Source organism: Cynocephalus volans, chromosome 6, assembly GCF_027409185.1.
Source record: "Cynocephalus volans isolate mCynVol1 chromosome 6, mCynVol1.pri, whole genome shotgun sequence".
NCBI lineage: Eukaryota > Metazoa > Chordata > Mammalia > Dermoptera > Cynocephalidae > Cynocephalus > Cynocephalus volans.
The window spans coordinates 28,618,970-28,645,267 of NC_084465.1; the positions used below are offsets into that span (position 1 = coordinate 28,618,970).

At 42.5% G+C, this 26,298-nt stretch overlaps 1 protein-coding gene across 1 annotated transcript in view; it reads left to right on the forward strand.

The window, feature by feature from the left end:
* Positions 1 to 11,535: 11,535 nt before the first annotated feature.
* The window catches only part of GRM8 (glutamate metabotropic receptor 8), a 774,682-nt gene continuing 759,919 nt past the window's right edge, over positions 11,536 to 26,298 (forward strand). The window contains exon 1 of the mRNA XM_063099623.1: positions 11,536 to 12,045. Coding sequence (XP_062955693.1) covers positions 11,536 to 12,045 — 510 coding nt within the window. The remainder of the gene's footprint in view (positions 12,046 to 26,298) is intronic.

Genomic DNA, 26,298 nt, shown 5'->3' on the forward strand with positions numbered 1-26,298 from the left:
GGCCATAAGAGCATGATTCTACAGTCAAATAGCCTCTCATGCCAAGATGGGAGTGGGAAGGGAAAGGAATGAAATGAGAAGAGGTCCCCTGAGCTGGAAACCTGTGGATTTTTCTAAGTGACAAAGGGCAAAGGTAGCTTTCTGAAACCAGGAAAGAGACAGCTGTCTTCTCAGTCGAAACTTCACCTACTAATGCCAACTTTGGGAAAAGCAGCAACGTCAGGAGGGAAGGGTCTATGGGGTTTTGAAGCCAGACAACTCTGATGTCTGGCTCTAGTACTCTCCAGCGGTGTCTGGAAAGTGTTCCAGCCTTGGTTTCCTTCTTCATCTGTAGAGTGGACTTTATATTTTTGATCATCTCACAGAGTTCATGTGAAAATTAAAGAAGCCCGAACAGGCAAAGTGATATAGGTAGGGATGAATGCAGGACATCTGTCACGATGCTTATGAAGCACACGATGTGTAGGAAGCTGAAGTTCATGGTAGAGATGCCGCCGAACGAGGGAAGAGGGCCTGCTTCTTCGGGGTCTGTCCTCGCCTTCCCCATCCTCATTAACTCTCAGGGCTGCTCCTGTCCCCAGCGCCGCCCCCTCCCTTGTCATCTGCGTGGGGAGGCCCTGCCGGAGGCGCCGGCTGCAGTTGCGCGCCGCCGCCTCTAGATGGAACTTTCTCACCAACGCAAGCCCGGCCGGCCACGGCTCCCGGGCGCTGGGCGGCGAGGGGGCTCTCGCTCCTGTCGCCGCGGCGGGCGCGGGGCGGGGGTGCCTGGGCAAGAACTGGTGGGGAGGAACGCAGGCCCGTGCGCGCCGAGCCCGGGGGCTCCCTCGGCTGGATGCAAGGGAACCCCGAGGTTTCCCCGCAGACACCGAGGGCCACGCGGCGCCGCTCCTCAGGAGTTTCCTGCCCCACGTCAGCAGTTCTCCGATTCATCTCAATAAAATGACGCCCACCGTGGCCGCCCGTGCCCCCTTCCGTGCAGTGCCCGCAGTGGGACCGGATCGTGCGCCACCTGAGCCCTGCGGCTCCGTAGAAGGTGCCCCGCGATTCCCTCGGGCACGGGGGCGCGGGAGACAGTCCCCTGAGCCGCGGGGAGGGACAAATGGCGGAGCAGCCGCGCGGGGAGAGGCAAACTTTGCAGGACAGCCGCCGGGCTGGCGGGCCACCCCGAAAGGAAAGCGTGTGGCGGGACACTTGCCATCTACCGTGCGTTCTTCGCGGCGACGCTTTTCGGCGCCGTGCTCCTCAAGGGGGCGGCCGGGCTCTCCACAGCCACCTTCCTCCCCTGCCGGCTCCCGCCCCTTCCCGCGTCCCGCCGCCCGCCGCCCGCCCCCGTCTTCGGGCCCTCCCTTTGTTTTGGGGGCGGGAGGTGGGGGTGGTTTTTAAAAATCAGAACTATCGACATTTCTGGTCCCCGCGTCGCTTCGGGCTGAGGCGAGGACGGGGATCCTTCGGCCGAGTTCCTCTCTCCCCGCCCCCCCGGGGTTCCTCCTCCCGCTTCGCGAGGTGACTGGCTGGCGAGAAGCGATTGGCGATCCCGGGCGCGGTCCCGGCCGCGGCTCCCCGCGCCGCGCCGGGTGAATGGCCGCGGGCGGAGGATCGGGAGGCGCCGGGCGCAGACCAATCGCGGCCGCCGGTGGGAGTATTTGTTATTCACATGGAAGAGACTCGCAGCCGACTCGGCCAGCGCAGCCCCCTCAGCCTCGAGACCAGCCACAAGTGCGGCCGCGGAGCTCGCCTCGCGCGGCGGCGGCGGCGGCGGCGGCGCTGACATGGAGCTGCGGGCCCCCCGCGGGCTCCTCACCGCCCCCTCTGCGGGGAGCAGGGTAAGACTCGCTGCCGAGCAGCGGAGAGAGGAAAAGAGGAAAGCAAGTGCGAGCCACACGAAAGAAAGCCCCCGGCCTCCACAGCCCCCTAGACGCCGCGCTTGCCCAAAGACGAGAATCCCCCTTATTTTACTCCCCTTTCCGTTTTCTTCCCTAAAACCGTTCAGCGGACAGCCAGGTACACCGTTCTTTCTCAGATCACGTTAGTGATTCGCTTTTCCTGGGCACAAGTAGACGGGCTTGCGCACCCGGAGACCGGGAGAGAGCCGGCGGGCGGAGGTGACAGGAATGGGGGCAGAAGGAGAGTGGGCACCCGGGGGCGAGGGGCTGGCGGGGCAGCGGAGCTTGATTGGGTGTCTGTTGATTTTACGTTGCAAGGAACAAGGCAGCCGCCCCTCTTGCCTTCCCGTGATTACATTCCAGTGAAGAGGTTCGGAACTGAGGGATGCTCAGCTCGGAACTCCCTAGGCTGGGAGATGTGATCCCCCAAAAGTTTAGTCGGCGAATGGGAGACTGCAGGGCGACGGCGAGGGGGCGCGCGCGCCTGGGGTGCGCTGCCAGGGCGTGCGGGGCAGGGTGGGAACGCGCTCGGCCTCGGCTTGCCTGTCCCGCTGACCTCCTGGACCGGTCCTGGCGGAATCCGGACTCGCCCCTCCGAGATGACGAGGTACCTGGGTTAGGCGAATCTACCGAGAGGGATTTCCGAAGTTAGCGGCATCCGGGAGGAGTTGGGGCAACCCTGCCTTCCTGAGCGTGGGTTGGATGGATGTCTAACTAGGACCTAGGGAAGATGGGGGAAGCCGGGCGGTTTTGGGGTCCTAGATGCCAGTATCCCCGCACAGCTCGCGCTCTGCTTCGAGTCTGCGTTCTGCGAGGTAGCCCAGCAAGGTTGGGATTTCCGTGACCCCCCTTTTGGTGGCTCTGGGGAAAACGCTGGAGTTCCGTGTCCTGTTGGGGTGGTGGGAGGAGGAAAGGTCTCGGGAATCTTGAGTTGCAAAAGCAAAAGCAAATGCGCCCCGACAGCTCCTCGGAAGCACCCGCGGCCAGCGTGGCCTCGGTTTCGGGCAGATGAGTGCGGGACGTGGGCGCTCGGGGCAGCCAGGTGCGGCGGGGGCGGAGGCTCTCCCCGCCGGCGGGCCGAGCTGGGAGGCTGGATTCCCGGGCGCGCCTGGGGACTGGGGCGGCGCGGGAAAAGCAAGAGGACCAGGGACTTCCCCCATGGCCCTGGGCTCTACCCAGAGCCAGACTTCAGCAGCCCAAGGACCAGAGTAGAAAAAGGAAGATGCGGCGGGGAGGAAGGGAGCCGGGGCGGGGTAAGAGACTGATGGTTGAGATACATAGAGAGAGATGGGGAGACATCTCAGCCACGCCGAGAGCTGGCACATCTGCTTAGCCAAACAGCTCGAGGATCTCTTGAGGTTCATACAGTTGGTGAAAATATAACGGAATCACCGAATCACCAAAAGCAAAAGCAAAACAACAAAAACCCGCCCCCGTCTGTCTGACAAGCTTCCTTGGTGCAGATGAAATGCAGAGGGGCGTGAGAGTCACCGAATTGCGCAAGAGGGCACCCCCGAGCTTCCCTGAAGAATTGCTTCCCCCGAGGCCCAAATTGCGGAGGCTGGGGTCAGAGGGTGTCTCCATGCCGAGGACAGGAGGATAGCAGCGGTGAAAATAGATCCCCTGCTGGTTGCAGAACTCTAAACCCCCCAATCTCCCAAGCGCATCCCAACCCAGGAAGGAATGCCTTATTTGCCATTTGGAGATGGTCCTTTCTCATAGATCTGACGGTGTGGGAGTCTCGTGAACACCCAAGAATACAGTACGGTCTTGGCCACTACAGCGATTGAATACAAATCCTGTCATTTGACAGAACTGGAAGTCTGGGTTGGTGGAGATATTTACAAGAAAAATCATAAACGGAAGAAATGCATTCCAATGTTAGCTTGTATTTTGCTTGAAAGAAAAAATAAAGAGAAAAAGAGCCACCAGCAGGTAGATCTTGGATAAGCAACTTATTGCACTTGACTGTAATTTACGTTTTCTATTATGAAATTGTTTGTCAATAATTGCAAATGGCTACAGAGACCACTTTAGTTTACCTTGGTCACTTGCTTGTAAGTATCTTGAGAGATTTCTGTAGAAGACAGAATCAGCTGTGTGAAATTCATTCTCTGATTCTGGAAAACATGTGGCTTGATAATTTTGAAAAGAAAAGCCATCAGGGAAAATGAACTAAGATTTTTTAAATGCAATTTTCCCATTTCAGAGTCAACTACAGGTTGTACTATAGCTAAGATAAAGACAGAATTCTTGCTTTTCAGTAAGGTGTGTGGGGAGAAATAGAGGAGGGGAAGCTCTAGGAGACTACCCAGAATAAAGAAAAAGACGCTGAGAATACAATTCCATACTGTTATTTAGGCTCAATTTGATCTACTTGGTTTGTGCTAGCTAGTTCTGCCCTATTATGCCCCTTTTGCAAGTTATGGCTGCTTGAATAATTCTAAAGCCATCCAAAATCCAAAAGGAAGAGCTGAGCTCCGAAAAGTGCAGGTAAAAGAGGTCTGGGGAGATGTGCTCTTTTCAAAGTTGGTTGGGCAGGTTGAAGATGCTGCGGGGCTTGTTTAATTGGTATTTATGAAACAACTCAGCTGACATTCATGTTAGCAGCATTGCACGCCAGTGTTTGTGTAAGAATGTTTCATTGTCTTCAGGGCATGACGCACAGAACACTGTACACACTCTCGTGATAGCCATGATGTTTTTCCTTCCAAGTTAGAATCTTCCTTGTTAGAATGCCCAACATAAAGAGGACTTGCTTTAGTGCAGGGAGTGGAGCTGCTCTGTCCCAGCATCTTAAAAAAAGATGTGGCACTAATTTATCTCTTACTAAACCCACAGTAAAGACCTCTGCATGCCTGTTGAGTAGGCTGGCTTGTTCAGGAAACTGTTGCTGTTTTCTTGATAGAACCCGATTGGGTATCATCACCAGACTCACACATGTAGTTTGTTCCGTGTTGTTCTGGGAGAGGCTGTGAGCAGACAGCTAGCTGGACCATATTGTTTCCATTTCAAGGGGGTTTCTCTCTGCTAAGAATTTAGATTTGGGCTTTCTTTTCCTTTCCTTTTTTTTTTTCTTTTTTTGCTCAGGGAGGTGTTTTCTTTGATTCTCCTTCCTACTTGGTGCTTTAATGAGTTGTAATGAACAAACTCACCCACCAGTTGGGAAGGAACTCGAGCATAATGTGGTCTCAACCCAGGCCCCACCTGATGAGTGGTGGGCACTGTTGTCGGAATGATTCAAGGAGCACTGTTGAGAGGCTCCTAACTCGTAGCTCCCTGCTCTGGCTTGTTACATGACAAGTCCTAACCAGTGTTAATGGTGATATTTCTTTGGTAAAGAAATTGTGGCTTTCCTAGGAATCATCTTAAAAATGCAGACATTCCAGTTGGGAGATGACAGTAATGCATTTTCAGGTTTTGATGCCTGCTAATGAATCCACTCACTCCTTGGGGAGGGCCGAGGTAGTGAGAGAACAGCGCCTTGAGGCTGTGACCTGTAAGTCTCATCAGCACTGAGGGAGAGCGGAGGTCCAGCTACGGGGAGGCGGAGGGAGGGCAGCAGGTGAGCAGAGGCAGGAAGATGTGGGATAGGCCAAGAGCAGTCTGGGGAGATTGTTGAGCACACATGTTGCCAATTTCGTACTTTTCCAGGCAGCATTCTTCCAAATCTTCTGGCTGTTTATTGGCTGCCTTTTCCAGTGGTCATGACCCTTAGGGGTAGAAGCATTATATTCCACTTACAAGTTAGGAAGGTTTCATATTGTCCTGTTTTCAGTAAAGAAGAATATCTTGTCACCACTTTCTTCAGAATAACCCTTTGGATGCTCCAGGTGTTAATGACCTTCAGTCCTCCAGGTCAGATATTGTACTTCTGTTGACTTTTCCTCTTGTGTCTTTCTTTCCAGTTTTTCTTCAAGCTCTGTGTTCTTCATATGGGCTCTCCAGGATTGACTCCTTGGATACGTGCCATTGTTAAGGTCTGGCCAGCACTGAGTGTGATGGGAAAGTGGTTTGCTCAGACCTTATAAGAACAATATACCATTAAAATATTTTAGTTCTAGGACTAATTATTAAACTAAAGTATCCCTGTTCATTCTTATAGCACATGGCAGTTTATAAAGTACTTTTACACACATTCTATCATTTGATTTCACAAGCTGGGAGGTGGGCAGAAATCATACTCCCTTTTTGGAAACAAAGAAACTGAGACCAGGGTAAGTGACTTGCCCAATGCTATACAGTGAGCACTGGGGGATGCGAGACTAGAGTCAGGGTCTCCTAGGACCCCAGGACATCCCATGTACAGTCCACATTACCAAAGCAGGGTTAGCTCGATATCTGTCATGGTCTCCTGCACCCAGGGGGCATGGAATAAGGGAAAGAATGTAACCGTAGTCCTGCACTTGAATGTTGGCCTGTGACTTTAGACACGGTCATATAGTCCTTCCGTTTTCAGATTCTTCATATACCATGGGGCTGATACCACTGTATTTTAAGAAGGAAACGAGAGGCTCCAGGCATACTGTAGGCATTCAGTAAGCATTGGTTTCACCCTCTTTCCCTCCTCTTGTCTAATATATACTATAAAAGTGGCCTCTCATTACTTTAAGTATGGTCCTTTTAAGCAATAGCTGTGTTATTGGAAAAGTAAGGGTACAAATTGAATTCTGCTAATTCAGATTGTATTTTAAATGCATGGGATTTAGCTATTTAAGGGAAACCTGTGGTGTATTCTTTTGTAATGCAAATAATCATCTTCTAATTTATCTGTTGAGTAAGATGAGCTTTTTGTGTATCAGATTTTCTTAATGTGGGGCTTGCTTGCATAAAAGCTTCACAACCCTCTCTCACTGATGGGAAAAAAGTCACTCAGCTTGCAAACAAAATCAGTTATTGTGTTCACTTTTGGCAAAGCCTTGTTCTGATGTTTGAGCATAATCTCACATTCCCTTATTATTAAATAGTAGTATCTTAGAATGGGAAGGTGGAAGACACCTTAGAGATCATGTGGTCTATCTCATTCATTTCACAGATGAGGAAATGGACATGTTCGGTGTCATCAGCCATTGACAGTCAGGCAAGGATCCAATTCCAGGCCTCTGTTGCTGGGAGAGAGCTCCGTCTGCCCTAGCCCTACTCTGCCCCCACCAAGAATCTATGGCCATGCACACATGTTGCAGCATGGGAGATGATGCAGAAATACGTATTTTCGTAAACAACCAAAAAGAGTTGCAAGTGTGGGCAGTTTTAGAGTTGACAACAATATTCTGCTTAACGCTTTTGTTAGAGAGCTGAATGGAATGCAGCATAGTGATGCTGCTTTGGCTTTTTTATGAGGAAAAAATTACAGTTCTTGGCCAAGGTACTCCTCAGTGAGGATTTTACCATATTATATCTTAATTGCACTTGCCGAGTGCTGGAGGAAGACATGATGGCAGACCCTGATAGACCCTGTGTGTGTTGGTGGGTTTGTTCCCACTGGCCTCAGGTTGGCCAGGAAACCTGATCTGAAGCAGAGGTATTTGGACAAACTCCACTGGATATTCTCGACCCTTTGAGAGATTCAGAAATCAATCTTCCAGAAATGCCCCCAGATTGTCCCTTCCTAATTCGTACATTATTGTTCTTAAAGAGTTAATCATTCAAGATGTACACATTTCTGAAAGATTCCAGTGTAGTGGCGGGGCTCTCACTCTTGCTTGTGCTGCCACAGCCAGTCTCTGTAGCACTGAGGCTTTTTCAAAGGACAGGACCCACTTTAGGGGCCTGAGGATTTTGGCAGCTCTGCCACTTACTAGCTTAGGGCTTGGAGCAGTTCTCAACCTCTCTGAGCCTTCTTTTCTCATTTATACAATAGCTAACGATTGATGTATGAAAATCATTGAGATACTATGTTAGGTACTTGAGAGTTTGGTACAGAGAAGGTACTTAGAAAATAAAAGGAAGCAGAATCCAGTCTCTGGCCTGTGAGGAGCTGTCCTTCCCATTGGCTTTCCAGAAAACAGCTATAGCACTATAAGGGAGCCATTGGGCCTGCCAGTGGAAAGGCTAATGACTTATGATGTACATCGGGGAGGGAATGAACAGGAAGGGCTTCAGGGTTCATGGTTAAGCATCCCCAAGGGGCCTTGCAACCATTCCCTGTGGGCCCAAAATAGCACAGGGTGTGTGCTCCTTCACAGGTGGATTTCAGGACTGCAGACCTCACACCTCCTTGAAGAAGTCCAGCAGCACAAGTGAGGTTTCTACCAACCCCCAGAGGAAGGTCTGTTTGAGAGAAAAGCTGTTTTACTTTAAATAAAACACAGAACATGAAGTAGAGCTATTTAGATCTATAGCACGAGAAGGTCATTATTTCTTTAAAACTCATTGACTCCAACTAGGATGAATTTAGATTAAAGCTCACAAGAATTGTAGAAGAGCAAGATTAGGCAATGTAAAATTATACAATGAAACACAATTTAGGTAGTTTCCCCCAAACTTTGAAATATATTTATCCTTAGAATTTAAAAGGGAAACTAAACCTTCCAGCCATCAAGAGTCTGTGGTTTTTGTGACAATATATCAGATTTTGAACTAACTGTAATATTTAAATATTTTATAAGTAGCTCTGATTTTATTTTTTAAGTGACAAACAAAATTCAGCAAAAACCTCACCAACTGGGCAAATAAGGAAAACGTTGCTCTGCTTTAATAGAGATGAATTACATACAGACCAGTTTAGCAACAACAGCTCCTCTTTGCTGATTACTTGCCATGCACCAGGGACTGTGCTTTCCATGTGTGCTGTATGGTAGGTTCCATTCTTCTTTACAGACAAAAAAATCAAACTTTAGAGAGTTTACATGCAATTAATTCTATGATGCAGAGGAGGGAACTCAAGCAAAAATTCAAGTGAGCTGTCCAATAAATGATAACCAGAACAGAACCTCTCGTTTTCCATTTCAGTGCATTTATCCACTAGGCAAAACTTATTGCTTCCTCACTGCTATTCATCTCCCAACCTTTCCTTAAAGCTCCAAACAGCACTATGAGATGCTTAAGAGACGAAACATTATTGCAAACACCAATAATTTTAAAAGCAACTTAATTTTATTACTTCCAGGACTGTACAGCAAGTGGAACTAGGTTAATGCTGCGTGAGTAGTTAAGGATGCTTTGTGATTAACAGATGGACTGTTTTTATGTTTGTCGATAATTGAAAACCGGTTATTCTCTTAAGTGTTTTAAGTACATGGGAGGTGGCTTGGTGTAATAAAGAAAGGCTGGTCTTTGGAGAACCACAGGCCCCATCTGTTCTCCCTTAGACATTTCTTCTTTACCTTATTTATCCATTTATTCCATGCTCTGTCTGAAAGGATATGTGAAGGGTCAGCCCAACCATGTGGACTTGTTCTCAAATTCTAAACTAGTGGTGGGAGTTAATGAGGTTTTGCTATCATGTAACTGGTCTTCCTTTTGAAACTGTAAAATATAACCCTACTTCTCTTATTGGGTGGCCAGTGTAATTTATGTTTCATCACTTAAATGGTTTCATCCAGAAAGATGCTGGCGAGGGTATGGGGAGAAGGGAACATTCCTATACTGTTGGTGGGACTGTAAATTAGTACCACCACTATGGAAAACAGTATGGAGGTTTCTCAAACAACTACAGCCAGATCTTCCACATGATGCAAGTTGACTTTCTGAGTGTTTCCTTTTGTGGAATGCCTGATGTCAGGCTATTGAGTCACAGATTTTCTGAGGGAGAAGCAGTTGCTAGGAGAATTGAGTACAAGGGATCATCAATTAAGTGGTGAGAAAAATCAGAAAAGGACTAAATATTTTGGGACAGCATAGAGTATATCCAAGCCTTAACATGTGCCAGGAGCAGGGAATACTTGTCAGAGGCAGCATAGAACCATCTCAACAGAGTGGGCCATTAGCTGACCAGGCCCCCAGGCGTGCACTCAGAAATGCAGGGCAGTGGCCACCATAAACCCCTTCTCCAATTTGAGAAAGAAAAAAGTGCAACTTTCCCTGAAAGCGTTTGGACATATGTTCAGTTGTCCCCTAGGGAGGCACCATCCTTTCTTTCAGGACAAGGAGCACGGAAAGAAAATTTTACGAACTGGAACTTGAACAAGGGAATGGGAAATACAACCAGATGTTGGTTGGCTAGGATAGAGGCGGACTGTCCAAACTTCAGATTTCAAATTCATGTATAAAGAGGTTAGAAATGAGCATTAGATTAACCATCCTGCCAAAGTAAATTGGTGCTGTTTATTCTCTTAATTGTATGTGCATTTCAAATCTCAGAGTCCCCATGTTGTCAGTTCTCATTTTCAGTTAAACCTCTTTAAAAGTCCTTTGAAAGAATCTTACGGAATTCTTTCAGGACGAAGGCCTTAGAATAAACTTGTTTGTTTGTTTTTTTATAGATTTGCCTGTAGACTTTTTCACTCTAGGTTATTTTTAGTCTTGATGAAATAACTTTTCTCCACTGAGTCAGACAAAATTAAGAAGTTCTTCAATTGATCTCCAGCTCTGATTTACTTGTAGTGATTCTAGGATCAAGGCATATTTACTTCAGAACTGTAAGAAACCCATTGCTTCCACCCCGACAAATTAATTGGAAACTCTGGCAATAGTAATAAGAATATGTTCACACATAACCTTTATATGAAATAGCTGACATTCTAGGTTAAATTTTTTCACAAGCCACAAAACTTACGCATTTTGAGTTAGCCTGCCTGCCTGCCTGCCTTCCTTCCTTCCTTCCTTCCTTCCTTCCTTCCTTCCTTCCTTCCTTCCTTCCTTCCTTCCTTCCTTCCTTCCTTCCTTCCTTCTTTGATTGAATAATCTCTTTTTCCCACTGGGAAATTTGAGGCACCAAAAAATGTCATTAACAGATGACTGGCGTGTTGAATACATCACAGAAAAGAACCTTTCATTATAATTTTGTTGACAAAATTTAAATGCTAAATTCAGATAGCTATAAAAAGTAAGAACAGATTTGAAAAGAAGTAATACCACCCATTACAAGATTTTTACCTTCATGGAAATAAGATTTCTCGAAATAAAATAATAAATAAAAATACTTTCTGGCTTGGGAGAATCAACCTAGTTTCTGATAATTTTCTGTTTCCCTTGCTCCCAAAGTGTCATCAATCTCTGTTTAGATGCAATGTAGCCAGGTGTTCAAAATCACAGGGGGAAAAAAGAATTAGTTTTTTGTTGAACAGAGGAAATTAAAAAAAAAAAAAAGACTAGGTTGATGTAAACAGAGCTTAAAAAATGTAAAAAATGGAGGCCCACTGAACTGAACCCTTTTTTTTCCCCTCCCTGTCCCCAGGAATAATTCTGCTCCATGGCTGACTTCAAGGATGTGAATTGTTGACCTCATCCCAACATCAAGAACCTCAGATGTTATTCTAATTTTTGCACCATTCCAGGCAGGTTGACTTTATATGGAAATAAAATTGAACCTTAGGGGTCTGATGGAAATTCACTGTGACTTTCAAATCAAGAAAATGTGCTGAAACCCACAGAGCCTTTTCCCCATGGGCCCTGATGGTAGCCTCCAGAAGGAGCAGCCTCAGGTGGTCCCACTTCTTCTGTGGCGAGAATAAACTGTGGGTCTTGGATTGCAACACCACCTGTGGAGAAAATGGTATGCGAGGGAAAGCGACCAGCCTCTTGCCCTTGTTTCTTCCTCTTGACCGCCAAGTTCTACTGGATCCTCACAATGATGCAAAGAACTCACAGTCAAGAGTATGCCCATTCCATACGAATGGATGGGGACATCATTTTGGGGGGTCTCTTCCCTGTCCATGCAAAGGGAGAGAGAGGGGTGCCTTGTGGGGAGCTGAAGAAGGAAAAGGGGATCCACAGACTTGAGGCCATGCTTTATGCAATTGACCAGATTAACAAGGACCCCGATCTCCTCTCCAATATCACTCTGGGTGTCCGGATCCTTGACACGTGCTCCAGGGACACCTATGCTTTGGAGCAGTCACTAACCTTCGTGCAGGCGTTAATAGAGAAAGATGCTTCTGATGTGAAGTGTGCTAATGGAGATCCACCCATTTTCACCAAGCCCGACAAGATTTCTGGTGTAATAGGTGCTGCAGCAAGCTCCGTGTCCATCATGGTTGCTAACATTTTAAGACTTTTTAAGGTAGGTAGAGGCATTGTCTTTCTGACCATTGTGAAAGGACAATGAATTGCTGTGACTCCAACCACAGGTTTAAGAAAAAGTGAAGATGGTGAAGTTGCTCATAGACCTTTCCATGTCACCAGCTTCCTGAAATGAGGCATTCTGTGTCTGGGTTTCTACGTGTATTGCTTTAGTTCCAATATTTACAATTAATTGGATTACTTGTGACTCTGTTTTTCCCCAAAGAGAAATGTGTTAAGTTCTGTGACATATTGGGTCCTTGCCATCTTGGGATAGCTTCCTTATTGAGGTTCATTTTAAATTACAGCAAGCATTTTTAAAGAGAATAATGAACTCTCAGCATATTTATCATACAAAACATTTCTATGGTACTTGAGGTATAAGATAATTTACTTGGTGAAACTTCTTTAAGGTGGGATGCTCTGTTATGACAAAAGTTCTTGTGTGAAGAAACAGTGTTTATTTCTAATGTGTGGATGGGAGTGACATTCTGGGAGATAAGATGGCCATAAAATTGTCGGGCTTATTATAACTACAATAGAGCAGAACCTCATTAATTCAGACTGCTCTGATGTAGACTTGGAATAATTATATATAATTCTTATTGAGTTAAAAGTTCAAATTTAGCAGGATAAGTCAGGACTTTTTGCTTTAGGGTATAATGATCTATTACCTATACATTGCATTTATATATTGAATAAAATTGGCAATATGAAATAATACATGTAAAAACACTTTGAAAAGTATAAAGAGTCATAAAAAGAAAGTTATTGTTACTCACCATTTTCATTAACTTTATCATTTTATTTATTAATATCTATTAAGTAGTCATTTTTAATAGATATAACTTTTTAAAATTGAAAATCCTTTTCACTTTGATTTCTTACTCAGTGGGACATGAGTTTTCCAACTTAATCTGAATTAATGAGGCTTTACTTTGAATTGTGAAAAACTTCCTATGCATATTTGACTTAAAAATTTTTTTTTTAAATGACCGGTAAGGGAATCTTAACCCTTGACTTGTTGTTATCAGCACCACACTCTCCCAAGTGAGCCATGGGCTGGACCTTGGATTTAAAAATTTTAAAAGAACATAGAGAAGTTGGACAGATGACAGATATAGTGACAAAAATGAACAAAGTGGAGGGAGGTCTTCGTGATGGGGAGCAATAATCAGCTACAATGTATATTGACAAAATAAAATTTAAAAAAAAGAAAAAAAAATGAACAAAGTGATGGAAAACTTCACAAAAAAGATGAAAGGAATTGATCAAAGACTTTCTGGTTTGGAGGATATCTTGGGGGCCCATCTAGTCCAGCCCACCTGTCATGCTTTTGGCTGGCACCAGGTGACAGGAAGGAGGTAGGATCTGTAGGAATTATGATGGAATTGACGGGAACCAGAATTAGTGTCTAAAGGGAGAGTAACAGAAGGACGAAGATCCTCATGAAGGTTTTCCTATTCTCTAAAAGTGGGTCTTTTTGAGCCACAGTTGCTAAGTTAAGAACAGAAAAGAGATGCTTTGGAGCAGGTGAGGAGGGAGGTCAATCAGGAGAGAAAAGTTGGGGAAGTGGCTGAGCCGGACACCACCCCAGAGCAGAAAATGCCATGTGGTCCATAATTGGGACTGCTAGGAGGAATCCTAGATCCCAGGATGTGGGAGGAAACCTGGAGAATCCCGGTTCCATATCTTGCCTCCAGGCAAGGAGTCAGCTAACCCAAGAGAAATTATTAACAACTGCCCAGATTCCCTTTGTGACATCCTCTCTGTAATATCCCCTGAGTGGCTTTGCTGCCTCCGTATGGATTCTCTTAGTTTAGAGGAGAGAATAATAAGCGGCAGCTTAATGGCTATTTTCAGATTGATGAGATATTCTGAAATGAGGAGGATGCTGAGCAGAAGCTCTCTGTGTTTAAGGAATACTGAAGAGGCACAAACAGACTTCAGGGAGTGCTGGAGACATTAAGCAGGAAATTGGCAATGAGAAGGACACAAGATTAAAATAGAAGCCAAAGGTGCTTTAATTCTTCATCTCTGGAAACCTTCAGGGTAAACTAGGAACAGACACCCCCCCCCCATATGTCATATATATAGGCTAACATGGGGCAGAGCGGTCACCTGTGTGATTGTTTAACCCCTATAGCAAGTTAATGGCTTTAGATAACAGTAGTACCAATTAGGATAATGTGACATGTAACAGCAGAATAGCAAACCCAGAATGGTTCCATCTTATACAAAGGTGTAAAAGGCATCTCAGGGGATCCTGTGTTGCAGAGAGCACAATGAAAATAGGGGTCCAGCTCTCAGTTAGAGATTGTGTCATTTGAAAAGAATTGAAAAATAATGAAGGGGCCTTTTGGACATGTTGAGTGGGAAGCACATAAATTTGTTTTAGAAAGCTATTTCAAGGAATTTGCATATATTTTATAAAGAGCTTTAGTGTTTTTCCTTTTCCAGAACATTTTCACCCTTCTCCTTTAAATTAGATTAAATCTATTCCTCAAAACACTAATCATATGTCTTACTTTGAGCAACGACTGAACATTCTAAGTTAAAAATAGCACATTGATGCTGGAGGTAACGCACATTAATGTCCACCAGGATGCACTGGGTTATAAGAGGACAGCATCAGATACAATTTCTCTCTCTTATTTTTCTAGTTAACTTTACCTGGATTGTTAACTTTTTCCTCTCAAAGGACAAGGGTTAGCGAGTCTGTACTGTATCCTTCCCAAAGCAATCAAATGAGACTTTTAACTAGGAATCCATTTGTGGGTGGGCTAGATAATTTCTCCCCATGTGCTGCTTATAAATGGTTAAAATTGATCTTCATGTTAAGTAAATGATTACAGAACAGCATCCCCTTTTCCCTGGAAGTCTTCACTTGCCCTGCTATGTCTACAAAGGTATACTTTCTTCCAAGATACTCTACCAATTGAAGCAACCAATTCCATTTTGTGAGTTATTTATTGCATACAATGGGCTTTATTCAGTGTAAAGTATGAAAAGGTAAATCTGCCATATCCAGGCTCAACTAGTTAGATGGACAGATAAACGAGCGCAATCAATAAACCCAGCAGGTGGTAACATTTCATGTTAAATCTTATTTGATGGCAAACAGGTAATGGAAAATTGAAAGACAGACTCCTCCAGTCAATCCTTTGGTACTGCAGCATGCTTTAGTTTAATTTTGAAAAGAGCCCACTCATGTTAGTTGAGAGATGATAGGTCCTTTCTCTTATAGTGACCCAAAGTGGTGGCATTGAGTGAGAATGGGCACTATCCATGGCAATGGGCACTTAAACTTAGGGCCAGAGAGATCTATCAAAAATGCAGACCTGGTAATTTCTCTTCCCTTCTTAAAACTCCTTAAAGGCTACCATTACCCCAGGTTGAAGGTCCACCTCTACTTTTGGAAGACTTCTCACTTTCCTTGGCTAGATTAAGTTTCTTTGTTACATGTAACAAAGAAGCAGCCTGTACTTCCTCTTCTTAGCATTTATCCTACTCTACTGTAGTTGTTTGTTTATTTCTGTGTATACCCCACGAGACCATAAGCACTGTGAGGGCAGGATCCATGTATATCTAGTGTGTTGCTATATTCCTAGCATCTAGCATGGACCTATCTGGGAACCCAATAAATATTTGTTGAATGAATGAATGAATGAATGAACCATATCTCTGTACTGCCTCCTTCATCTCAGTTTCAACTATTGGAAATAATATGTGTTGGGCTGATAGGACAGACATAGAATTTTGCTTTTTACTTATATATTCTTTTAGAAAAAGGAACAGAAGGAAGGAGAAGGAGAGAGAGAAGGAAGCAGGCATATTTGGAGAGTTCCTATTTTCATGTGCTTTTTCATTTTCCTGCAAATTCACATTTTTTCTAAGCAGATTTGTAAAATTAAAAATTTTCATTGTATATTTCAAAATTGCTAAAAGACTAGATTTTAAATGTTTTCACCACAAAAACATAAGTATGTGAGGTGATAGATTGGTTAATCAGCCTGATTTAATCATTCCCTATTATAAACATATATTAAACCATCACACTGTACCCCTTAAATGTATCCAACTATTATTTGTTAATTAAAAATAAAATTAAAAAATTAAATCAGTAACATACATGAGCACATTCTCATTTTGAAAAGTTTAAGTAACGAATAAGTAAATAGTGTAAAATGAAGAGTCCACTTTCAATCACAGATCTATTAATAAGATTACACATACACACAATTTTAATAATAAATATGTGTGTTATGACTTTCTTTCTCACTTCATAATTCATCTGGGAGAGATTTCCATGTTGGATAATATAGGTCTGCTTCAGTAATTCTCAGCCCTGGCTGCATGTTAGCATTATCTGGATGGCTTTTAAAAAATATGGATGGCCAAACCCTATCTATGCACAATGAAAATGGGGAGGAGCCCTGCACTGGTATGTTTTAAAAGGTTGCCATGGGATTCTGATATTTGTCCAGGATTGAGAACTACAACACTTTATTTTCTAAATGGTTGCTTGGTTTTTAATTTTATGGATAGACTGTAATTTATTTTTCAAATCCCTGATTGATAGGTTACTTCCCTTTGATATCTTAAGATCATTTGTCATTTGAAGAACAGCTCAAACATGCTACAGTCTCATCTAAACACTGTTATCTGTAGAGTCGATTTTGATTTCATAGAGCCCTTTCTTGGACCAACACACGGGCCGAATTAATGAATTACCCAAAACACCTTGCTATAAGGCAGGCCTACATGACACAGGAATACATCACAGGCCACGGCTGTTCATAATGTGTAGCAACATGGTGAATCAGTGTAGTGGTCATGTGCTCAGACTGTTAAAAGAGCATTGTGACTCTTGTTGGGTGGAGCAAATCTTAAACTTGGTGAATTTAAATTTTTTTTCTTTACTTCTCCATAGCCTCAAGTGATCTGAAATACTACAGTGAATACTGAAGACATCTTAAGAGCTTACTTAGTGATTATGTCTATCTTTTGGGTGTTTTAAATAATCTTATTGTTTTAAAAGTAGTGAGAAATTTTTCTAAGAGAATGGCGTGTGACTAGATGTTATATTTTTTTTGTTTAAGAAGTTGTCTGAAAACCTTTCTGGAACAAGTCAGGGTATATATAAATAAATAAATGTGCATAAGGAAAGAACTATGCTCTTTACCATTTACCCTAATGGCTGCAGTTTTCTAAATTTTATTTTATAGGCTTTATTTTTTTTTAGAGCAGTGTTAGGTTAACAGCACAATTGAAGATTGCAGTGGTTTGTATTTGGTTTCAGCACAGGTTTCTTCCCAGACTCTTCTGAAGATAGCTTTTTGCAACCAAAGATTTTACCTTTTTAAGCAGACTTAAAAATCTGAAGGCTGTCCTGTGGCTCTAGTCCAGTGGTTCTCAAACTTTAGCATCTATCAGAATCACCCAGAGAGTTTGCTGAAACACAGATTGCTGAGCCCACCTTCAGAGTTTCTGATGCAGTAGGTCCAGATGGGGTCTGAGAATTGATACTTCTAATAGCTCCCAGGTGATGCTGATGTTGCTGTTTCTCAGACTACACTTTGAGAACCACTGTTCCATACAACCATACAAATTGCTTGCTGGCCGACTTAGCAAGTCAAAGTATGCAAAACGAAAATGAGATTTAACAATGTTCTGTCTGGCAGGAGTGGCAGGAGACATTTTTCTTTTGACATACCTGGTTGGATTTCTGTTCATAATCACAACAGCTGCTGTATGGATTTATTTTTAATTGTGTGCCCTTTTGTGTGTTTCGTACTATGTAATGTATAGATCAGCAGTAGTGATCAGCACAATGGTCACTTGAACACAATTCCTAAAGTAGGGTCACCCAGATTACCACTTGTACTCATTTGTTCTATGTGAAACAATAGAACAGACTGATTTAAGAAACTTAGACTGTAAGATACATATTAGCTGGGAATTGAGAACAGTGAGAGATGAAGGCAGCTATGATTTGTCTCAGCTACCAGCAATTTGTCTTCAGAAACGATGACAGCTACCTCCTGATTTCCATTATGCAATAAGATTGCAAATAACATTCCACAGCGGTCTTGATCAATAGAGGGTCACAAGAGGCCCTTCTTTCCCCATGGTGGGTAAAGGGCCTATTTACCCATTTAATTGATACGACGCAGTTTCTTGCCAAAGAAAGAGACATCTCTTTTAGCTGTAATTGGGGACTTCTTCTATCCCTAATGTAAAGCTAGGGCTCACAGACCCCTGGAGTCTGTTGCACAGACTGGGTCACAAACCCTCCACACGCAGGTCTACGATCTAGGTAATAGAAAAAGAAAAAGGTCCTGAGAGTTGTGGGTAGAAAATGAAGGGGTTTTATTCAGATCTAGGAGCAACTGTCCTAGTGGCTTCTCTGAGAGTTCTGAGAAGCACTGTGGATCAGGGCTGTTAGTCTTTTATACTTAAGTTCATAACCCTGGACACCTGGGTGCCCATACGCAATTACACTTAGTAGCAAGGAACACCTGAGGCTATTTACAACAAATGCTTGGCAAGATTCTGAACATCTGAGGGGCCCTGACCATTTTCCTATTTTTTCCCAACACCTAATCACTCTTAACAACATAAAAATATACACGTAATCTTTATGTATTTTAAACATGTAACAAACACCAGGCAGTTAAGATGTAGGGGTCTAGGCATAGCATTGTCTGTGGCTACCTTTATCTGTTTCCAGAAAGAAGCCAATCTCTGCTGTTTTGCTTCATTAGGCCCAGCAAACTCATAGGCAGGTGTTTTCAAGGTTGGCCATTAGTCTCCCTCCAAGACTCTTCCAGGCTCCCTCTGAGCATAGGGAGGCTGGTTTCCTTGGAATAATGTAGCCCCAGACCTATTGGTTAGTCCCAGATTTAGAAAGTCATAGATCTGTCTCTCTGTATTCCCCACAGTACTACATGAGGTTCCCTTGGGATGTATGGATGGTGATATTCTTGAGCTAGCATCTTACTCTTGTGTCCCCACACATGGATTAGGAATGAACTCTAGCTTTGATTAATGCTTGTACTATCTCTTACACTTTAAATCTCAGCATCTACATGTGGCAATTCTATTTATTAGAGTTCTCAAATTGATTTATCGTTTCAACTCTGAGAATGTTTGCATTTGTATTGTTTTTAGAACAGGTTCCATATCATACTTACACAGATTTGTTAGATATTTGTGGCTTATAGATATTTGTTATCATCAGGAGCTGTCTATTCAAATTATAGATTATTGTACTTATCCAGTGGTGCTGATATTCTTCTTCAGAGTAAAACAGATTAATATGAATTATATGAAATAGGTCAGCTCTGTAGTCAGACTGCCTGGGTTCAGATTCTGAAATAATGCTTATTAGCTGTGTTATCTTAAGCAAAATAGTTAGTCTCTCTAAGTTCTACCTTTGTTATTTTTGAAAAGTAGATAATAATAGTACCTCCTTTGTTAATGAAGACCACTAAGATAAATTCTGTAGAATCCTAAGCAAAATCCCTTGTGCATAGTAGGCACCATAAATGTTTGTTATGTTGATGATAATGAAGAGATATTGATGTTCACCCTCAGTAGGATATTCGTTTTGAGTTGTATCTTTCCTCCAATTTCTCAGCCATTTACATCGACACCCTATTTTATGAACAATGGCAGATTCACATAAAAGATGTAGTCTTTGTTCAAGAAACAGAACAAAATGAGAGGTGCAAGTAGGCTCTGGCCTAAGGCAAGGCTTTCTAATTTTCTTGAAGGCCAGACTTGAGACTGTAACCTCACCAGCTCATGTTCCAGCCACCTGAGCTAAGAAAGTAGTGCTATCCTTTCTAAATCTAGGTGTTGGGGGGTGGTTTTTTAATTTAAAAACCAGAAAACCAAGGAAAAGACTGGATGACCCAAAGATAAGCTGTGCTAAATTTTAATGTTGTTTCAGCACCCAAACAAAAGTGCCCTTCGGATTCAGTTTTGGGAAAACAAAGCAAAACAAAACATGCAAAAAACCAATTCTGGCTTATCTGGACTCTTCCCCAGGACCCAGGTTTGGTGGCGGAGTTGTGGGTGAGGGTGAGTAGCTGACCACCCTGTGCTGGATGACAACCTTTAAGCCTGTCCCTTGGGTTGGAATTCCCTTTCTTTTCCTTGTTTGGTACAGTGACCCAAAGACAGAAACACAGGCCCTTTGTGGAAAAAGAACATTACCCTTTATTGAGGGAAGAATTTCTTTTCTTTCTCAGGGATGGTCTACATAACACTAATTTCTATTATCTTCTGATACCAGTGTTAGGAATGAAAGCTCTAAAAAATTCAAAAGTACTTGCTCTAGAAGTCACATTCATTTGAGAACAGCCAGAAAAACAGTGGAGCTAAATGTATGGAATTTTGACTTACACTATGACCTAGCTTGCTCCACTTGTTTAACATGTGAATAATTCAGTCAAACATATCAATTATACCCTAGTAAAATTTCATTTTACCAAACATGGATAATTTACTCAAATGTAAGAGGATTTCACAAGGAAAGATGAATGATATATGTGCAATGCGGAGTTATGTAGTCTAGTTAGGTAGGACCCGTGTAAGACAGAATCTTATCACAGTGTTGTGAATAATGCTGGTTAGTGCCTGATAGCTCTTTATACCAAGTGCTAAATTTCTTTTTTTTCCCCACCAATAGAAATACAATAGGGTGAAGAGGTGTCAGCATTTTACCCATTAAATCTTCTTTAACTTAATGCATGATACAGGCAAGCAGGTAATATTCAATAAACCTATAAACAGGTATTTATTCAGCATCCCATAGGTATATGCATCGTGTTTGGCATAAGGGGGACACTATGAAAGAAGCAGGAGGTTCTAATCTGTCATGTTGCTTAGTATCTAGTTGAGGAGAAATAACAAACACCTATAAAATAACAATGAGCAATATGAAACGATGTAATCAGTGCTACGGTATGGTGCCGGGGTTCCCAGGAAAGGCCTGCCTCATCCAAGGAAGCTGCAGTTACCAGCCAAGGTGTCTTAGTTTGGGAAGCTATAACAGAATGTTGTAGAATGGGTGGTTTAAACAACAAACATTTATTTCTCACAGTTCTGGAGGCTGGAAGTCCAAGATCGGGGTACCAGCATGGTGGGAATTTTGGTGAAGGCCCTCTTCTCAGTTTACAAATGGCTGTCTTCTCATTGTATCCTCGCATGGTGAAGAGAGATACCAAAAAAGCTATCTCCTGTTTCTTCTCATAAGGGGGCACTAATCCATTCATGAGGGCTCCACTCTCTTGAGCTAATTACTTCCCAAAGGCCCCACCACCAAATGCCATCACAATGAAGGTTAGGATTTCAACATAAGCATTTTGAGGGGTACACAAACATTCGGTCTGTAGCACAAGGCTTCATGCAGTAATGAGGGACTGAGCTGGGTTTAGAGGGATAGGAAGGAGTGTATGAACTGAGAGGCCAGAAGAAGAGGAAGGATCATCCAAGTCGGGAAATCCCATGAACCTTCGACCTGATGCCAGGTTATGTTCAGCCATGTGGGGGTGGAAGTAAGTGGAAACCTCTGTCCCTCCTCACAACATCTCTCTGCTATGACAAAACCTCAAAGGATTTCTTTAGGAATCTCCTAGGAGGATTCATCATGAGGAATGTTGGAGCTCTGTGTCCTCAGCTCCCTAATGAACACAAAATGGGGGGCCTCAGTTAAAATCCAAGCCAGTGGGCACAGAGTATCCAGAGGGCAGAACGCTGTGCCTCTTCCTCAGGGCTATAGGAACAGGTAAAGAGGGTGAACTGCTGTGGGATTTGAGGAAGGAGCTGTCAAACCTAGGAGAAGCCCTAACTTCTTCCCCGTCCCCATCCTTTGCACTCTGGAAACTCATGTAACTTAAAATTGAAAATTTTGCTTTTTTTTTTTCATTTGCCACATACGTATCTTAACTGTTTATACTATTATTATTAAACATAGATACACAATTGATTGCTGAGAGAAAAATTAAATATATTCACAGTGAATTGATTTTATTTGCCTCATTCCAGTAAGGAAAGCCGCCATCCTACAGGGGCTCCCAGTACCTTCTTTCTGTCTTTTCGACCCTTGAGTAAACTGGGAATAATCATGTTTGCCCAGTCTCTGTTTCACAAGGTAGTCACAGATATCAATAAGGTAAAAATGTGGAGAACTGGCAATATTCTAAGTGTACAGGATTTTGAGTGATTTGGAAACAGGTTCTATATTGAAAGCGGCATAAGTGATTGTTTTCTTCGAATACTGCAGTGCTTTAACATGTAATTTCTACTCTCTTAACTCCACCTATTTAAATGGGAGCTCAGTGTGAGATGTTTTGTTGTTTTTGAAAAAACCACTGGGATGGAATTTTAAATCCTTGAATTTTTTTCCATCTTCCTAAGGAAAGAAGATACTGGAAGTTCCATTTTTTAGTTTGGATTCCTTTATTTCATTTATATTCATGCAGCTCAAGCATCTAGTGAGTTTTGCTAGTGTATAAATTAATATTTACAGGTAAAACCTTGCTGAAAAATAATAGATTAAGTGGAGAATATTTTTCCCACAGCTTCCTTCTCTAACGGAAATGAAACAACCCAGCACAGCTCCTTTACTGAATGCCCCATCTGTTAGCTCCGTGCTGATCTGAGCCAATGTCGTCTTGGGAGTGTTTGGGGCCAAGGGTCTGCATGGGAAGCAGGGTGGGTTTAGCACATGCTGGGTGAATCAGGATTTTAAGATTTAGACTTAGATTTACCCTTAAATATTTTTCTGAATTACGGGGAACTAAAATGAGAACCTGTATTTTTGGACTGTAATTAAAGTTAAATTTCAGCCTCTACTGATCAGTACTATGTATAGCACATGATAACTTTTTTTTTTAGATATTAAATCAGTAGTCTCAAATAGTGTAGTGGTATAGGATTGATGAGTAAATATTATTTTAACCTCTTAGTTTTAAAAATTTCATGATGTTTAAACTAATAGCATTAATATTTCATTCTGGTAAAGTGGTACAAGTGTAGATTTTGAAGTGAAACAAATATAAAATCTGTAAATAATGCTGATAGCTACATGATGAGAATTCCCCTAAATAATCGATGCCCATTTACAAGATGGTTCTTATGAAGAAAAAGTTCACAGTTTTGCATTGCACTTTTTAAAAAAATTGAAACGTAATTGATTATACATATCTGTAGGGTACAGAGTTGAATATCAATGCCTGTGTACAGTGTTGTGCTTTGTTTTAAACAATTCAAGGTGTTCATACCAACAATGATCCATGGACATTAGGACATCTTAAAGATGTTTTAGGAAGCTTGGCACAAAATAGTTTATTTTTCTAAAGTGATTGTTTTTTGTAATTCTCCAAATATCTGGAGCCATGGAATGGTAGAGTTAAAAGGGATTTTTGATGTTTTCTATTACAGCCTTCCATCCAAAGCAAAACCTATTCTATAAGACCCTTGATAGGTAAAGATTCAGTGCTATCTTTTGTTCCTCTTGTGTTAAACATATCTTTCCAACCAATCCTCCTGCCTTCTGATGCTTCTCTTTTTTTTTTTTTGACAGCTTCCTATATGCCAGGCACCATACTAAACATGTAGCATGCCTGATTTTATTTGATCCTTACCACAATTCTGTTAGATAGTATAGCTTTCAGATGAGGAACTGAGGCTTATCTAGGTCACCCAGAAAGTAAGTGGCCAGATCATATTCAAACCTAGGTCTGATGGACTCAAAAGTCCATGTTTTTAACCATTGCTTTGTACTGCCTTTCAGATAGTATGTTTTCAAATTCTTTCTGTTTGGTTTCCCTTCTCCAAACACATTCCTGCTGTTAGTTTAACCCAATTCTAAGTTAAATCCATTTTTCCTTGCCATTCTAAAATATTGCCTTTGAGCAGGAAAATTAAGCCCTTAACACAGAGGATGTCAGCTCTGTAAGCCTCACACACACAGTGCGTAGGTGGTGGGAATGGCAGATGGGCTGGCCAGCACACCCACGGGGGGCAGTGGCCTTGCTACAAGGATGGAATCTGACTGTCCATGACCCCATGCACCTTCCCTGCTGCTGGAATGGCCACATGGCTCCCAGGAAATGTTGGGAAACTTGCACTCCTTTAGCAGCATAGATGAGAGCTTCCTATTTTTCTAGTTGTTTTCTGAGGAGGATACTGGATGGGAAGAGTTTGTATTTATTATTACAGATGGTCAGAACAGTTTATGTATCAGGAAGCTTTCCATGGAAGAATTAATATATACCAAATTCTTTTTTGAAGTTCATGGCAGGATATGGTGAAATTACTTGAACTTCAGGAAAACACTGAAAACATCACAATAAATACATGTGGTTTGCACCTACTCCTTTCCCAAGCTAAAATACTGCCTGTGACAGCGTTTCCTAAACACACATGGGCTCAAATGCTAGATGAAATGGAGAGATGACAAAATGAACATATTTGTATTAAGGTTCTTTCATGTACGTCTTGTTTCTGTTAGAGTCTGGTCTGAAATGCTTAGGTGGATAAATTGGGACCAGGGTTTGTATGATATTATCAATGTTGGAAAAACAGACCATTCATTTTTACATACATGGGGAGAGACCAGGGTTCCAACCCTGTTTCCTGTACCATGGCAGAGGAAGAGAATTGGGTTCCTTCAGCCACTTTTTGGGGTAGATTTGTCAGCAGCTCCACCTGTCTGCTCATTACCTGAGCCTCGGAGACTCCCAGGGGTGCTGCTGAGCTTTTCACTGTCACTATCCAGCCCCCTTCCTTCCTGTTAACCTGCCTTGATGTTCCATTCCAAGCCTTCTTTAAGTTAAGCATATAATGTACTTGGTTATACCTTTACTTTCAAAACACTTTTGATCTTTTTAGAGTTCCTCTATGTTTTCCTATTAGATAAAAACAGCTTTTTATACCTTTTGTTTCCATGGTAATGAATTCCAGGACTACTTTAGAAAACCACTAGCTTTGTGTGCCAGTGGAAAGTTGGAACATTATGGACTAACACAATAACTATCAGCCCACCTTTAAGAGGAGCACAAGCCTCACAGAGCCACTTTAGAACACTGTCATGAAATGATGTGAGCATGTTTTTTTCCCCTGCGATCAAAGGAATTTGGAAAGTGAGTCCTGCATTGCAGGCAAATGGCTTGGGAGCATTAGCATGAAATTTAGTGTTCACTAATCAGCTCAAGACAGAAAGAGCCAAATTAACTTGAGTCAGTAATTTCAGACTTAATATATAAGAAGCCATAAAGCCCCATTTCTGAATTTTCCTTTCTGCAACCTTCCTGGGTTTTTATAGGTGCCAGTTCTACTCTTGGGAAGTCTGATATGAGAGGAGAGCCTTCCTTGGGCTATTTTGCTTTTTGATGAAAGGAAGATTGTTTTTAAAAACCCAGAGAGATCTACCTGATATTGTCTGCAAATATACCTTTTAGAAATATGAGGTACAGATCAAAACTCAATAGAAAAGTCCAGTAGAGAGGGTTGGCTAAAGACAGGACAAATATAAAAAGCAGAGGTTTCTGAGAAAAAATAAAAATAATTTTATGACAACCTTTAGGTTTCTGAGTATGTTGAAGGAGGAGTAGTCAGATATTTTTTGGTCAATGCTGACTCTGTCCCCTGCAACCCTGCTCTTTATTATCTTGTAAAGGAAGAGGGAGGTTAGGGGGAGGGGGAGGCAAGAGAAAAAGCAGAAAGAAGGAGAGAGGATGGGAAGTTGCAAAGGAAGACTGGAAGTGTGTGCCAAGTTGATTGTGCTTATTTGGAAGGAGACAATGAATTGAAGCCCACTTTCTCTTAATGTGAATTTTAATATTTAAAGTTCCAGTGCCATTATTGAGTATATTAAGATGCTTTTATGTTGATCTAATTAAAATTACATTTGGAATAATGAATAACATGTAATTTACAAATATGTTACCAAGACACATTTTTTCTTTCTTTAAATGCAAAAAAAAAAAAAATAAATAATGGTAATAGATAGTTTTCAGAAGCATTCTTCTAGGAGACACAAAGTTGAGGGGCTAGAAACACTAGGCCATCAGATTTCATGAAACAGTTTACTGCAAGACATGGGGGTTCTGCACTTGCCTGGATTCAGAACTCCTGGCCCTAATAAAGTTAAAGGGAGGTTCAACTACTCAGTATTCATTTTCTTCTTAATATTTCCAAGACTGAAGATGCCTATTAAACTAGGTCTTCATATCTGGTA